The 15,767-nt window shown below is 37.4% G+C and overlaps 1 protein-coding gene across 4 annotated transcripts in view; it reads right to left on the reverse strand.

The window, feature by feature from the left end:
- LOC128994431 (bestrophin-2) overlaps positions 1-15,767 on the reverse strand; it is a 97,185-nt gene that overhangs the window by 41,225 nt on the left and 40,193 nt on the right. For 2 of the 4 annotated variants that reach the window (XM_054418992.1, XM_054418991.1), the window contains exons 2-3: positions 7,523-7,633; positions 2,371-2,545 (exon numbers count right to left, since the gene is read on the reverse strand). In XM_054418992.1, the coding sequence (XP_054274967.1) occupies positions 2,371-2,545; positions 7,523-7,633 (286 nt within the window). Of the gene's footprint in view, positions 1-2,370; positions 2,546-6,585; positions 6,758-7,522; positions 7,634-15,767 lie in introns of all 4 variants that reach the window. The other 2 variants (XM_054418993.1, XM_054418995.1) reach the window with 1 other exon arrangement.

Consider the following 15,767-nt stretch of genomic DNA (forward strand, 5'->3'; position numbering starts at 1 on the left):
TTTAATTTTTTAAACTGGCTACAACTAACTCAACACACACTGGTTAACACATACATGGATTGTCGACGACGGCAGGTATCTAACCTATATCATTGAAGCTATCCAGGACGAAAAAGCGAATACACAAATGCAACACCACGTAACGTCGGGGTCAACGAGGCACTGCAGGAAGTACTTGGAGATGTACGGTGTGAAGTAACGTTAGAAAGTGACCTTTCACTTGGCCGTTGAGTTGCAGATCGCTGATATCAGGAATAGTTCAATGTTCAATCCAACCATTGCCATGGAGGTTGGCAACGTGCATACATTCTAGGGTATAATGTGTTGACAGGATGGAAAAGATACGGGTGAATTTGTAAACGTTCAAAAGAGTTGAAAAAGACAGAGCTTCCAACAAAGATAATTTCAGGCGAACAACAATTTGCGCATAACGGTGTTGAGAAGTGACTTTGATTTGAAATCTTTTCAGACGATGCAGGAAATCTCAAATTCATGGTTTGTACAGAATGCATCCTTCCACATGTATCCTCAGCATGGACATGAGTGAACAGCTGGAACATCAAAAGTCTTACATTTGGGGGACTCTTCTAGAGGGTATGTTAGTTTTGTTACATAGTCTCCAAAACCCAAAGTGCACCGATGACTTTAATAATGCCTTCATTGCTTCATTAAACCAGATAATATACAAATTAAAGTAGGTAAAAAAAACATTGGGATAGTGAGATTGATAAATTTACACAATATTTACTGGAAGATGGACCTTACTAGGATAAATTCCGCACCAAGGGCCGAAAATTGGGATATGAAGATTCGAGATCATGTTTGGAAAATGAGAATTTGCTAAACGCTTTCGCTCGAGTTGTGAAGGAAAATTTTGACCACCTTGTAAAACATTAATGTTAAATTGAAAAATAATTTAAAACAATCTAATGTGTGGTCTGCCTAACATAGAAAACAGTTGAAAAAAAATAATAAATAATACAAGGATTTGACTTAAATATTGACCAACATTCAGGATGCGGTGCAGTAATTCAACCTTAGGCGTCAGCTATAAAACAACTGTTGAATTCTACATCCACGAAGTGGTCATCCCCAAAAGACAAAGATTTGACACTTTATTCATACCGTGAATCCTTCCATTTTAAGCCAGTAGCCAAGAAACTAGACTATTCCGTTTTTGAATCTCACACAATTGAAATAATTTCCACCATGATGAGTTTGGACAACCTTCCTAAACACGAAGAAATAATCATCCTCACAGTCACAGATCATGTACCTGTAGAGCAAGACTAGGCCTACCAATCTATAATATTTTTTTACAAGCAAAGGCAAAATAAACGAAACGTCCGAAGAGTGAGGAAGTATCGAGGCTACGTTCACAGAAGACTTCCTACTGAGGTCACGAGAGCTGAGAGCTGGACACGTGACCACTCGACACGTTTGGGAATCCGGTCTGTAATCGGATGCGGGACGAGATGCTGCGATCAGCTGACTACCCAGCTGAGAATTGTTGGAAGATTACCAACCTTACAATTGTTGCAAACCACGTTTACCAGCTGACTCATGTGGTGTGATTGAGTTTGCAATTTGTTACGTACTTCTGAATACAATCGTGTTATTGTTACAGTAATGCGGCGATTAATTTATTATATTGTTTTTAGAGACTGACTTGAGAATGTGATGTTTTAGAGAAAATCCTCGTATTCACATGTTGTAAGATTGTTATAGTATTGAAAAACGTATGAGAGAATTTAAAAAAACTTTAGAGCCAATCATTGCAATTCCTTTGAGAACAAGAGTTTATCATCGTATAGAAGTTTGAATATGAATTATATATTTTGAGACATAACTGAGAATATTGGTCGTTAATACTATCATCGTACTGAGGGACCACTATAAGTATGTTCTCGAATTAAGTGGTTGTAACTAGAATGTTATTGCGTTTAGTGCCGAATATGAGAATAAAGACTTATACAAGAAACTAGTTTAAAAAAATTAAAATATCCAGGGGTGGTTAATTTTGGACGAAGTTACAGAAAACTCATATCTCAGATACATACATAGTTTTCAATTGCAATACCCTTTTGGGCACGGTTCCTTGAAATGAATGAAACCTTGTAAATTCCCTCAGTTTCACAAGCAATTGAATTTGAGTGTTGAACATATTTGACTGATCATTACTTAAATGACCCAGATTTACGGTAAAAACCAAAACACGCAACTACAGTATATGAAAAGCTACCAACTTTGAACCCTAGTGCCCCCGCACAGCCTCAGCACCGACCTAATGCTCCGAAGCACGAAGCAAACAAGCAACTCAAGCATGAACGGCAGCGATCCGAAAATCAAAAACTCCACAAATACACTTACTTGGCCCTGAACGGCAGCGCTGACGAAAAGAGCTAAAGTGTCAGGCCAAGGCAGGAGTCTGTACTGCTCCCACCAACGGGACACTATCAGGTTCACGTAGAAACCCATCACGAAAGTCATCAGCGTCGAGGCCAAGTTGTTCTTCGCGAAATATTCCCGAATCCACTCGAACGTTCTGCAACAAACACACCCTGTAAGTCCAGCTGCCTTCACCACTGTGTGCGTCTAACATGCGGGGTTGTTGAATGAGGAAGAGAAAAGGAGGAATGGGGGAAATCTACAATGCCTCGGGGTGTTCAACTAGTTGTAAGAGGGTGTTGTTGAAGGGTTTATTGAAGGTTGTTTAGGTGGTTAAGTTGGGCGAATGTGCGTTGTTAGCGATGAAGAGCGATGGGTAAAATTCTACAATGGCTTGGGGAACTTCAATGAATTAGTCGTGAAGGTTGTTGATTGTGATCGAAGGAGAGGTTGGGGGAAAACTACAATGCCTGGGGGTTGGGGTGTTCAACTAGTTGTAAGAGGGTGTAGCGTTATTAAAGGTGACGTGGTTAAATTGGGTGTATGTATAATGTTAGCGATAAAGAGATGGTATGGCAGAATTCTTCAATGCCTTGGAAGTTTCAGAAGTTAGTCGTGAACGGATTCAATTTTATGGAAGCTGAGTCAAAAGTTGCGATGGGTGTCTGCATGATGGTGATAGGGAGACTGGTTGAGATAAATATTTAATGCCTTGGTGTTAGAGGTTTTCAACTAGTTGGTTGTGAGAGTTTGCAGTGTCTACAAGCTAAGTCAATGTGAAGTTGAGTTATTAAGTCTGGTGTTAGTAAAGGAGAGACAGGTTGCGAGACTCTACTAGAATGCCTCGGGGGATTTCAAAAAGTTAGTCGTGAAAGAAGCAGTGTTATATAAGCTGGCTAAATAAGTTAAGTGTGTGTATGATGTTAGCAATGGAGAGACAGGTCGGGGGAATCTACAATACCTCTGGGATTTCAATGAGTTAGTAGCAAGGTCGCAGTGTTTCAAAACATAGTTGAGAAGCGTGTTCGATTTAGATATTAGTGAGTCATACATACATACACGAGTATATTTAAGTTAGATTATGAAAATCTCCCAAGTCAAAGAATTGATTTAGGAAGAATGCCATTTTACCAATACCATTTAGTTGAGGCAGTATGATTGGATTCAATGAATATTGGTGAGTAGTGAATGGAGGTGTCCAAAGGATGATTACTGACTTTTTGTGTATTACTGAAAACGTTTTTAGGTGTGGTAATTAGTGATATCACCAGCGCCACCCGAATATGATTGGTTACTTTTTAATGTCTCAGGAAAGAGAAAAAAGCTTGGATCTAAGAATGTAATGGGTTACTTGACAAATGGGTCAATGATGAAAGATGGTGATTGATTCTACACTTGATCAACAAGACAACTGATAGACGGCACACAGGGATCTGACCTGGCAGCCATGTTGTACTTACACAGTGTGTTGCGACGCGATCCCCTGTGGTGGCGTGCTAGGGTCAAGTCACCTGGAGACAATAATCGTGCAAGTCAGGCTGGGTGTGGAGATCCAACACGAGACGCAGGGACTCCGATACTTATAATGTTTACAGATGCGCGCGTACGTCAAGATTGAATCAGATTAGTAAATGTAGTACTAGATAGGTTGTTCGAAGATAAAATTTTTTGCTAGGTGAAAGGCTAAGGCTTTTCATCGTAAAGAAGAAACCTACTTAACTGTTGGTAATTAATAGTTCGTTGGTTGAATCCAAGTAATATGATCAACACAAAGACTACAGCGTACCAGCGTACTGGATCAGGTCTTCAGTTTGCGAAAGATCAAAAACAGTTTGCTGAAGAGGACTAAGTCCTAAAACAGCCACAGTCCAGTAGGGTTTCAGCTCTCTGGATTGGAACGTCACGAAGAACGAGAACGAATCAAAAACAGAATAGTCTTTATCGGTTTCAATTTCCAACACGCTCTCATTGGAGGTATTTTAATTCGTATACTGATATATCTAACGTCTTTACAGTACTACAAAATACCAAACGTTTTTCATCCCGACCCATTTTCTCCGCCCCATGCTCGATGCTATGTATTTTCCTGTGCATAACAGCCAAAAGTCCTCTTACTGAGTAATTTTCCTTCGCTTACTGCTCGAGCCGGTGAGGTTTTTGAATGAAAAATACCAGAAGTTCTGCCCCTACTCGGATTGATGTCTTGTTTGAGGTGAAATGTAACAGTGCCAAATCAAAACAAACCAACCCAAATCCTTAAATCGATTGTCTAATTGAAATGATTGACAAATTTATTTACATTTACTTCGAGATTTCTATTGTTCTTGACATTTTGGACATAGTGTATGTTATTATCTTGTCTCAAATTAACAAACTTTCTAAGGTATAACGCGCTACTTTAAACCCCTGACCGCATCACATATCAGGAACACGTTACTTAACATTAGACGATTTGTGGGATGTATCTCGCACGAGTATCCTATATCAGTTTAAACATTCGAGCAACATCATTAACAAGCTTTCACAACCACTTAAAAGTCATGTTAAGTTATCTGTATCCACCGCAAAACTTCTATACTCCAATCATAACAGTTTATTTCCAGAATACCGTAACAAATCGAATCCCATTATAATTTACGTAACATCCAATTGAACATTATTTACCATGTTTCTTTTTTAATAAGATCAACTACATCCACTTTGAATGTGCACTTGCAAGAAAAAAAACTCATGGCCTATTTTTGTTGTTTTGGAGGAGGAAAGCATCCATAACTAAGATAAGGAGAGAGATGTATGCCATGAAAAAGTAAGATGTCAGGGGATAAATCATATTCCTTAATATCAATCATCAGTATAGTGAAGTTTTGTTAGAATTTCTACTAGTATAATCAACAGTACAGTTAACACATGATTTAATTTAAATTTCGACAATTGGCTTTGTACGGCAGAACGCGAAATAATAACGTTCGGAAATAACTAACAAGACGTAGAATTACCAGTTCCTAAAGCTTCTTTAAATGGAGTCTTTTCACAAGAAATTGCATTTCTCAATTGTGATATTTAGAGGAATTATTCTCTTAAGAATACTTTGAACCATCCAACCGCGTTGATAATGTAAATATAATTATTGTAGTTACGTATCTTTGAACGATTTGACCACGTGTACTACTATGATGTATGTGGACAGTCATTTGACAAGGCTTTCTTGTTTGTTTGACTCAACCGCACTAGTAGTAAGCTTCAATAGTACAGAGAAAGTCCTCATAGAAGACTGTATGACTCAACCGGGATGATACTGTGTATAGAGACTTCTCACTCTATTCGGTACGTACAAAACGCGTTGCTATATTGTACGAGGACTTGTCACAACTTTGTACAGTGAAATGTGAGTAGGGGGAAATTACCAAAATTTGTACGGTAAAACCCAACAACGCAAACGCCGTCACTTAATACAGAGATGGCTGAAAACCCTGTTGTTACTGTACCAAGCGATTCCAAGTCATTTGAACCACCTTAGCGATGTTATTCTGTACGAAGACTTGACACAAAACTTTGAACTACACGACAGCAATGTTTTGAGGATATTGATTTCTCAAAAATTTCTGAACGACTCACACACGATTCTTTCAAATCTCGCGAATATGTTTCATACCATGTTACCGAAATGGACGGAGAATGTTCACAAGACTTGGTACCACAAGACAGACATATAGTTTTATACAGAACTTTTTCACAAAACTTTGCGCGATATAATCGATTGAACTACATGCTGTATCTTTCTACAAGTATACATGATCCAAACGTCTATTTACGAAAACCTCTCACAATACGATGGACCACAAAGCGGTGTTACTTTATACAGATATTTATCGCAATATTTTCTAACATTATGTCGCGTGACGCTATTATCCTAATCTTAACACTATGCAATTTAACCACGGTGATACTGTAGATTTCATGCATTGATCTACATAGCAATTTGACCTTGAACAGGGATTCCTAGCAATATTTTGTAAGAAACCTTTACGTCCCAAACGCGATACTACCACTACAACTCCCTACGTATCCTATATACCATGACAATAATGTATTGAGTAGTCAAAACCGTTTACGACTCAGACTCGACGTAACCTAATCATCAGAAAGACTCGGTCCGACCCAGACTATGTACAGACGTCGGTTTCTCCAGAGACTTACCACACCAGGGATGGCTGCGCTGACGAACAACGCCAGCGTGTCGGGCCAAGGCAGCAGCCTGTATTGTTCCCACCATCGCTTCACTACCAGGGTGACGTAGAACCCTAGCACGAACGACATGGGGATCGTGTCGCTGTGTCGGGCGCAGTAGTCCCGCACTCGTTCGAATAGCCTGTAAACCACGATCACACAATGTATAACATTTAGATCTAATGAGGGGGGGGGGGGTCATTAAACTACGATCACTCATGTATAACATGTTGATCTCATGAGGGGCATCATGTACTGTAAACCACGATCAAACATGTATACAATTTAGATCTAATGAGGGTGATCTCAGAGGGGGAAGTCTCAAGAGAGGGTATCCTGTAAACCCTGTTATACATCAGGATCGCACGTATAGATTTTTAGATCTTTAGATCACTTTTAGATCTTTAGAGGAGGTGTGTCATGTAAGCCTCGATCAGAAAAATGTATTATATTTAACTCTTATGAGGGGTATCTTGTAAACCAAGATCACACACACATATAATAATTTAAATCTCATGAAGGGTATCATGTAAACCACGATTTAGATATGACAGGGTATTCCATGAATCACGATCACAGAGTAAGTTTTATGTATTATTTAGAGGGTGTCCTACCCACGATCAAATATGAATGAAATTTTTATCTCACTATGTAAAACACATTCGAAATCATCCCGTCAGAAAATTTAAATTCTCATACCTGCGATTGATAGTTGAGTGGATTTGTCATGGATCTGACTAAAAACCTTAAAACAAACTTTCGCCTTACAATCCTTGGGAAGAAATTTCTGACAAAAATGCAATTTCAAAAACACTGAAGTGCAATTATTTCCACATACTTATCTACGACAAACTGTTACCTCTTAAATACTAAATATCAGTCTACATAGTATTAGTAATGTATTTACCTTTGTTGGTGCTCTGTCATAGCGAACCTATATGTGAGGTTGATTGCGTAGTATATAGAGAGGTAGGCTATAAGTTCTCGCCATACTAGCTTGTATACGCTCCCTCGCCATCTGAAACAGAATACAATCGTGAGTACAAGAGAACAACATATTTGCAAACAGCGTAACTTGGTAGATACCAAATTGGATACAATTAAACTACACATCGATTTGCGCGTGGTGACCGATTGAGATGGTAGGCCAACAAAGTATTATTTTACGGTAACAATCTTCGACGGAAGAGAGCTGGTAGTGGTAGAGCGCGGGAATTTAGTCCCTGAGGTTCCGGGTCAAATTCCATAAATCCCCAATGGATTATATCCAGATGATAACGCCACAACGTTAGGCCTAACCAAAAGTAATGTGAAAAACAATTGCGTGATAGAGCCTAGCATCCTAGTGAAAAATATCCTCAATGGAGTCCCGGCACCCTCCGTTACAGTTAGAGAGGAATCTAACCAAATACGACCTGAGCTTGGTCGACGGCTGAAGAGGACCTGGTCCTATAACAGCCCCAATTCGGGGGATTTCGGCCCTTTGCGGACATCAATGTCTTGGGATAAATTGGAAAAATAAAGACTTATGGCTAATTTTCCTGCAACAACAGCAATAAGCAACATCTCCCTATAAGGCTTGGGATTGGTCACACCGATTTGGGTAGGCGCAACACATGGTAACAACCTGGACATTTCCAAATACCCTAAATGAAATCTATGGAACATAAAAAATGACAATTCTCTAAACTCAATAGTTTCAACAAGGATTATAGCAATTGCAACACCAATTACTAATGAATAATCAGCGAGTAGGCTGAAGCAAGGCGTAGTGAGTACAAGTTTCAACACCTCAGGTTGTATGTTATGATCAAGGAGTGGTACAAATGCTAGTTGGTTTCTGCAAACATCTTATCTAACTATGTTAATAGCTGAGAATTGGCATACTAACACGATTTGTTTAACTTAGTGTCAATACAATATAGTTTGTTAAATACATGATTATGATTATAGTTTTATAACAATTTACAGTTAGGCGGTCGACAGACGGCCGTGTGTCGACGGCCTTAATCAATCGATTCTTTGGGGTATTTCGATGAGCTGTTGCGTATTTAAAGCTATGCATGTTGATGTAAAGCTATGCATGTGAATATGCATGTTGATTTATAGAAGGGGATGAGATGATCTGTACATTTTTGTTACTGACCAAGATCAAGAGTTTCTTTAACCTGGGCCGTTAAAACATGGTGAATGGCAGCTAACTTCAGTGTTTCCCCGTTACAAGAACTTAACATTCTTCCTTTTTGGTTAAAAGCTAATGACTTCTTTCAGGATCGAATTAACAGCCTTGTAACTGCCAAGCAAGCCATTTAGCCAACTTTTTTGTTGCAAAACTATTTTTGTTTAGCTACCTGATTTGAAAATTGCACGTTTAACAGTTTAATTGAAACCCACGATGAAAAATATTCAGGAGTTTGAAAACGAAGGTGATAGATCTAAAAAACTCAATTTACCTCCAAATTGTCTTTGGATTGACAATTAGAAAGTAATATTGCAACAGTTAGGTAATTATTACATAAATTACGCATATAACTGCAGGGCTATATAGCAATTTTTGTAGATGATTATGCATCTTTTAAGCGTGCACGCCGTAACTTTCTCTCCAAAGAACATGTTTAACCAAGTTGGGTATATTATAAGCAGGCTGCTCTTTTATTAGGTGTAAGCTGTCCGTACTTGGAATATGTTTTAAACAGTTGTTTAATACATGCATTTCAGGACTTATACTCCGTTCTACTCCTAGCCCTAGACACAAAATAATCAGCCAGGGATAGAAGAGAAACATCAACTATATCATTTTTCAACTGTATATTAACATCTTAACAGACTTGGCAACAACTGTTAGTCAATCGCAAATAGGATAATTTTATTTAGAAGATAACTAATACAATGAACTAAGGTACAGGAAATTTTTCATTTGAGAATTTTCTAGCTTGAAGTATGTCTCTATGTGCATCAATCATTTTCGGGCTTTTTAACTTAGCTCCTGTAGATAAGAGTCACTTTAGGTCCTAGTGACGATACAATATTGCGTATAATGTGGTGAAAAATACTAGGTCCATCATATTTTGTAATATTTTGAATAAACTTCACCAAACCTAGTCTCTGCACGTCAAAAGGGTAGACTTTTTTTAAACAAATACGAACTTGATAGAGATTTTATCTATGCTTGTTGGCTAAGATCAAAGACTTGTTTCAAGCTAAAGGAGATATTTTAGAATATATTTACCTTACAAATCTACACTGAATATTGCATTCGAGCGGTCTATGAAAATAACAAATTGTAATCTGTGCTACAATATCGCTCGGGATCAGTGGTATTACAGGTAATTAATACATAACACATTATGTAACGAAGAGAAAGAGACATGACAGTGACAGTTCTGTGAACTCATTAGAAACTAAGAGAACACAAGGATGTAGCCTAGCCCAGACTGGGGTTTCACGCCACTGAAAACAATCCGTCCGGGAAATATATGTACATTTTAAACAACGTGACAACGAAGTGTTAAAGGTCTTTGTAAGCGATGCAACGGGTAACTTATATTACCATGTATACATTGCAAATGTTCTGTATATGCATCGCTACTACAGTAGTTTCAATAAATATATGAAGTCATAAATGTGTAGAGCTTGTTTCACAGTTCAAAGTGAAAACCCACATCCGTCATATACTTACATATGTAATACGTTAAAATTGACTTAATTTATTATCATAGTAAAAATGGGATATACCCAAGGTCGTGTTCTTGGTCCTATTTTGTTTCAAGATCCGTACTCAATTATTACCGTAGGTTTTAATTTTCTGTATAGTTTTTACATCTCGACTTAAAAATCATACAGTAGTTTACTATAGTTATGCTTAAATGATACATATTATAAATTAGAAGACTATACGTAAAACTTAGGATATTCTTTCAGTGAGGTTTAAATTTATTCGAGGTTATGTAGCCTTTTTAAATTGGACATTACTTTCCCCATTTGTTTTTACCAGCGTGCTACATAATACTTGTAGATAAGATATGTTGCAATTACTAATTGCAAATACTGCAATTAGTAGTTGTAAGCACTAAGTTCATTTCCGATAAATACTTGTTCAGACCATCCATTTGTGTTCAACGTGAACAAAAGCGTAACATTATAACGATTTCTAACTCTTCATATCATCTTTAAAAGTTAAATTAAAGTTTTTTCTGTAAATTGCGTAGAATCATGACGATTTTGTTATTTTTTACATTTCATAGCCTAAGAAAACAGAAACGAGTCTCATATCAATTTATGTCTGTCTGTCTATCATATTTTTTTTACATTCGTGCTATAACTTCCCTTCTTTCTTCCATTATACGACCTTTCCTATCTTCATACCATGTTTTACCACAACCCTTGCCCTTGGCCCTTGATTGCGGCTTCATCTGTACAGTTATGTTACTCAACAGATGATCTAGGCACCAAGCTCGTCATCGCATAGCGGTACCACAACCTTGACAATACCTGCTGTTCACAATGGTAACAAATGGTATGGTAATGGTAATGGTAGGCTGTTACCTTCCCTATCCAACAGGAGTTATATCAGAGCATTCTTAGATTGTAAATTGCGTTTATGTGCGCGTATTGCACAACTTGATGGGCGTTCCTCAAGGTAGCGTTCTTGGTCCTGTTATGTTTTGCACGATTTGTTATGGATTTTTATGTGTTTTGAAGTATAGTTTATTGGGAGGAGTTTCTTAGTATAAGACTAAGAACACTTAGATTCTTTTGTAATAGAATTATTGTAAACATCAGTATCTGGGAAATCTTGAAAAATATATTTCTTAAAATTCATTTCTTAGATATATCTATATTTTTTGGCCTCAATGGAAGTGTAAAAGAGGTATGTTCTTAAATATCCTGTGGATAAAAAAGGTTGTTATTGCAGTGGATAACCATTATGATATTAGAAGATATTGATGAATGAATTAGATACGAGTTTAGATAAATCAACGTAAATTTTTAAGAGAAATTCTACTAAATAAAATCCTTGTTAAGTACGCGATCATTAAAAAGAGTTTTCTGTATCATCATACGTTATTCAATATCTCAACGTAATTCGAACTGTGAAAGAACTGTGAACCAACTGACGTTCAGTAGTTTTTTTTGTGAGTTAATTACACAAAACCATTAGTGTCAAATAATAGCTTCAAATTTTGGCGAAGAGAGAGCAAATAACGACAAAAAACGAAAACTACTTCCTCTTTCTCCTGATTTGTTTTTCCATGTTTACAGTGGGAAACACGTTCATTGGTTAAATTTGTGTCATTAGGTTTGTCTTAAACTGTTAACACAGACCTGAAAACTTGACTATTATAGATTAATATGAAGTTATTATTGATGTGGGGAAATAAAGTGTGTCATCGTGGTGAATCAGCAACTTCTTTATTCCATCGAAATCTACATCGGTAATATTACAGACTAGATGTTATACATTTGGCTTTTGATCGAACAGTATCCAAAGTCAATAGTTATGCTTTCTAATAGATTTTTCATTGTTATGGACCATCTAAAACAGTTTTAGTTTATGCCCGCTATATGTTTTGATGTGTTATATTATTCCTTGTTATTTTACCAACCTTAAAACTATTACAAATAATAGACATAACTACCAATCGTACCAATCGTTCGTTATGTCGAATGTAACGGTTTGTTTGTAAACTGTTGCTCGTATTTTGCCAGGGCTATCAAAAATCTAAACACAAAATTTAGTTTGAATCGGCCTAACATGCAAAACAAGCATATATAAATTTGGACATACGTTTACTCAAGCATAACTACTGGACATGAAACACAAACACATACAAACTACCTTAGATTATTAATTGAGATAAAATGTTTACCTGCAGTATCGAAAGTCACAGGTAGGAGGGCAAAAAATTTAAAAGCCAACTGTGGCTTTATAATGTGCCACATTCGTACTACCATAAAATAATTATAGAGACACCTGCTTCAACTCTTCATTCTGTGAATTCACTAATATAGCGTCTGATTACGTAATTCGATACTCTAATTTATTCTCACACGGCTCAAGCCTCATATATTTACGATAGATTTAAGCAACTCCAAAATGAATATTTCAGTCCAGCCATGTGTAATTAGACAGCTTTTACAACATTGTAGATTTACTGTGACATCGTTGCAACATCTCAGTCCTTGAGAGGGGAAACATAAAGAACCGAAAGGATAAACAGGGATTCATGAATAAAGTAACCTTTGAGGATAATGAATGATCGCGGTGCAACTGCCTTCCTTGCCACTCTCCCACTTGTCTTGTCTGTCCTGAACACGATTCTCAGTCCTGCAGGATCAGGACATCAGGAGAGCTATCAGGAGATTCCACACTTGGCCTTTGGTGGGAAGGATTAAGATGTCACTAGTCTATCCACCACCTTATCCATGGGATAACCTCTCTATCAATCACTCTGTGGAGGTCTTATGCAAAGGATTCCTGCAATTTTCCAATTATTTCTGTCAGCTTATATGCCCGTAGATTGTTGTCAAACGGGCGGTAGTGACATTTAACGAACCTCACTCATATCATATATATTCTAACTCGACCTAGAGCGGAGAAGAAGGCGTTTCTCTGAACAAAGAGTAAATAAATAATAATCAGTAAATACGCACTCACTGAAAAGGCATGCAGCAGCCAGTTAAATGATAATAAACAAAATTCTTTTCTTACTTATTCGTAATGCATTTAACTATAGTTCATGATGGAATGGCCTCTGGATCGTCTGAATTAACGTATAGTGGATTATGTCACCTTGTTACTGTCAAAAAACGATCCTTTGTAATTTGTTATGACTACAGCTGTTTCGTGCTTCGGATGGAGCACAACATCAGGTCTAAAGAATGTCAAGTAGTCTATATTAAGTTGTGCTCCATCCAAAGCACGAAACAGCTGTAGTCATAACAAATTACAAAGAATCGTTTTTGACAGTAACAAGGTAACATAAACCCCTAAACGTTAAATATAGCTGCAATACCATACATAATGACCATTAAAATCAAGGGTTGTCCCAATAGACAGTTTTAAGAGAGTTTTAAGGAAGTTCTACAAAAGACCAAGCTAAGGCCTCACTGTTAGTCATCTAATAGTTGCACCAAACCAACGCCAATAGTTCGATAGATTGAGTCGACCAAATAATCATTCAGAATTGTACATTTATACTATCTAATGACAACCTTTTGAAGAATTTGATTGATAGCTATGGTACTTTAGTACATAACCAACCATTTGGGATCAAACCAAATGAGATTAATCAAAAAGTACTGACCATAGCTCTACAATAATTAAGCCCAATTCATCTTCATCTTCGAGGAAAATTACCGTCTTCTACTTGATTGGGTGTGAGCGCAACAAGTTTGGAGGCTACGGTAGCGGTGTTACAACATGAAATAATCCCGTTTACAGGTAACATCCGGTATATAATGACGGGTTTACTCCACTTCCGGCCGGTTTATGACTGGTGGAACGACCTGCTGATGACAGTCAAACAGCTGATCAGCTGATGAGGTTGCAGAGGTTGGTAATCACACAAGTGTCATTTAGCAGTTATCTTCTGTAATTATAGTTTTCACCATCGAGTTGCAAGGTTGAATCTGCGCGTGAAAATGTTTAATTACAGCATAGAAATTATAATAGTTTTGTTTTTTGCTGCTAGGTGTATTTTATATTGACTTGGGGGATAGGAGTGACGATTGGGATGTTTGGTTTTGACAGATAGGATGTAAAACCATTGATACAATGTGATATCAAATATACACACTCTATGAAAACATCCTAATTCCGCGTGAAGTTTATTTTTCATACACCATCGAGCCTAAAATACATGCCTAATTTATTTCTACAGTGACCACAGACAAGTCTTCCAAAAATATATTTATAATCAAAAAATGTGTTTGGAACAAGCACATTCATATAGCTGATTTGTATCGTCGTAAGACTTTGTGAATATAAAATGAGACTGACCCTGGACTAGTCTAACACGTAATTTGAGTTAGATAGCTATATTTAGCCATGTGACAACATTACAGATGTTTCTGCAAATGAATTTTATAATTCTCCTTTAAATTTAAACACCCCGTTTTTGGTTATGCGTATTTAACATTACGAATACTTATGGATAGAAACTAGTACCATTAAGTAAATACCTACCCTTTAACATAAAGAACGCTAGTTTCCCAAAAAATTTTGAGAACTAGTGCTGCGATCTATCCAGAGGGAACGGTAACTACGTGATCCTCATCCCCACGCCGTGCATTGTTTTGGTCACGTTTTGTCCCGTATAGTTGGCGCTCTATAAGTCTATAGTCTGTAGTACAGTAATAACATACGTTTCATATACGTAATGTTTAGTTTGCAAGCGTTGTGCAGGTAAAGGCCACGGCCTCGCCTCGTTCGATACGACGCAGGTTATCAGTCTGCGCTCGTCCCACATTGCAGCCACCGACACCTTTATGAATAACCATTTCTTTATCCTCTTTAAATTCTTTTCCGGTCGCAAAACTTCAATGGCAACGCATAACGAATGCTAAACTAGTGCACGAGCACTTTGTTAAATTAGTTGAAGTTGAAAGAGCATTTACGACGTTTGTTCGTTGATTCAAGGATTGTGGAAAAACGGAATGCAGCGGTATTCACTCCCTTCTATCAATTCGAACTTCGTAAAAATATTACTGTATACTTATAATTTAATGACTTTCGATATTTTCACTAAAAATTTTCAATTTTTTGACGTTCCTACAGTTTTACGGCAAAGCAAACATTGAAAACATAATATGCCAGTGATTCCTGAATAGCATTGATACACATAAAGTTCAGAGGGGAAAGAAATGTAAGCCATAAATTATTGAAAATTAGTTACTTATATGACCTACATTTTTTGTTGTTTTTTTTTTTGTCCTAGGACGCTGGGCACGAGCCTGGGATTGTTTTTCACATTACTTCAGGCTGGACCTAGGGGTTGCGGCATTATCACTTAGATAAAAATCCATTGGTGACTTGGTGGGGATCGAACCCGGGACCTCAGGGACTGAAGTCCCGCGCTCTAACCACTACGCCAGCTCGCTCCCCAGTCCCCGTGACCTACATGATATGACCTACATTAAAACTACACTAA

This window comes from Macrosteles quadrilineatus, unplaced genomic scaffold, assembly GCF_028750875.1.
Source record: "Macrosteles quadrilineatus isolate MER2022 unplaced genomic scaffold, UCM_ALF_1.0 Scaffold_5__1_contigs__length_97177068, whole genome shotgun sequence".
NCBI lineage: Eukaryota > Metazoa > Arthropoda > Insecta > Hemiptera > Cicadellidae > Macrosteles > Macrosteles quadrilineatus.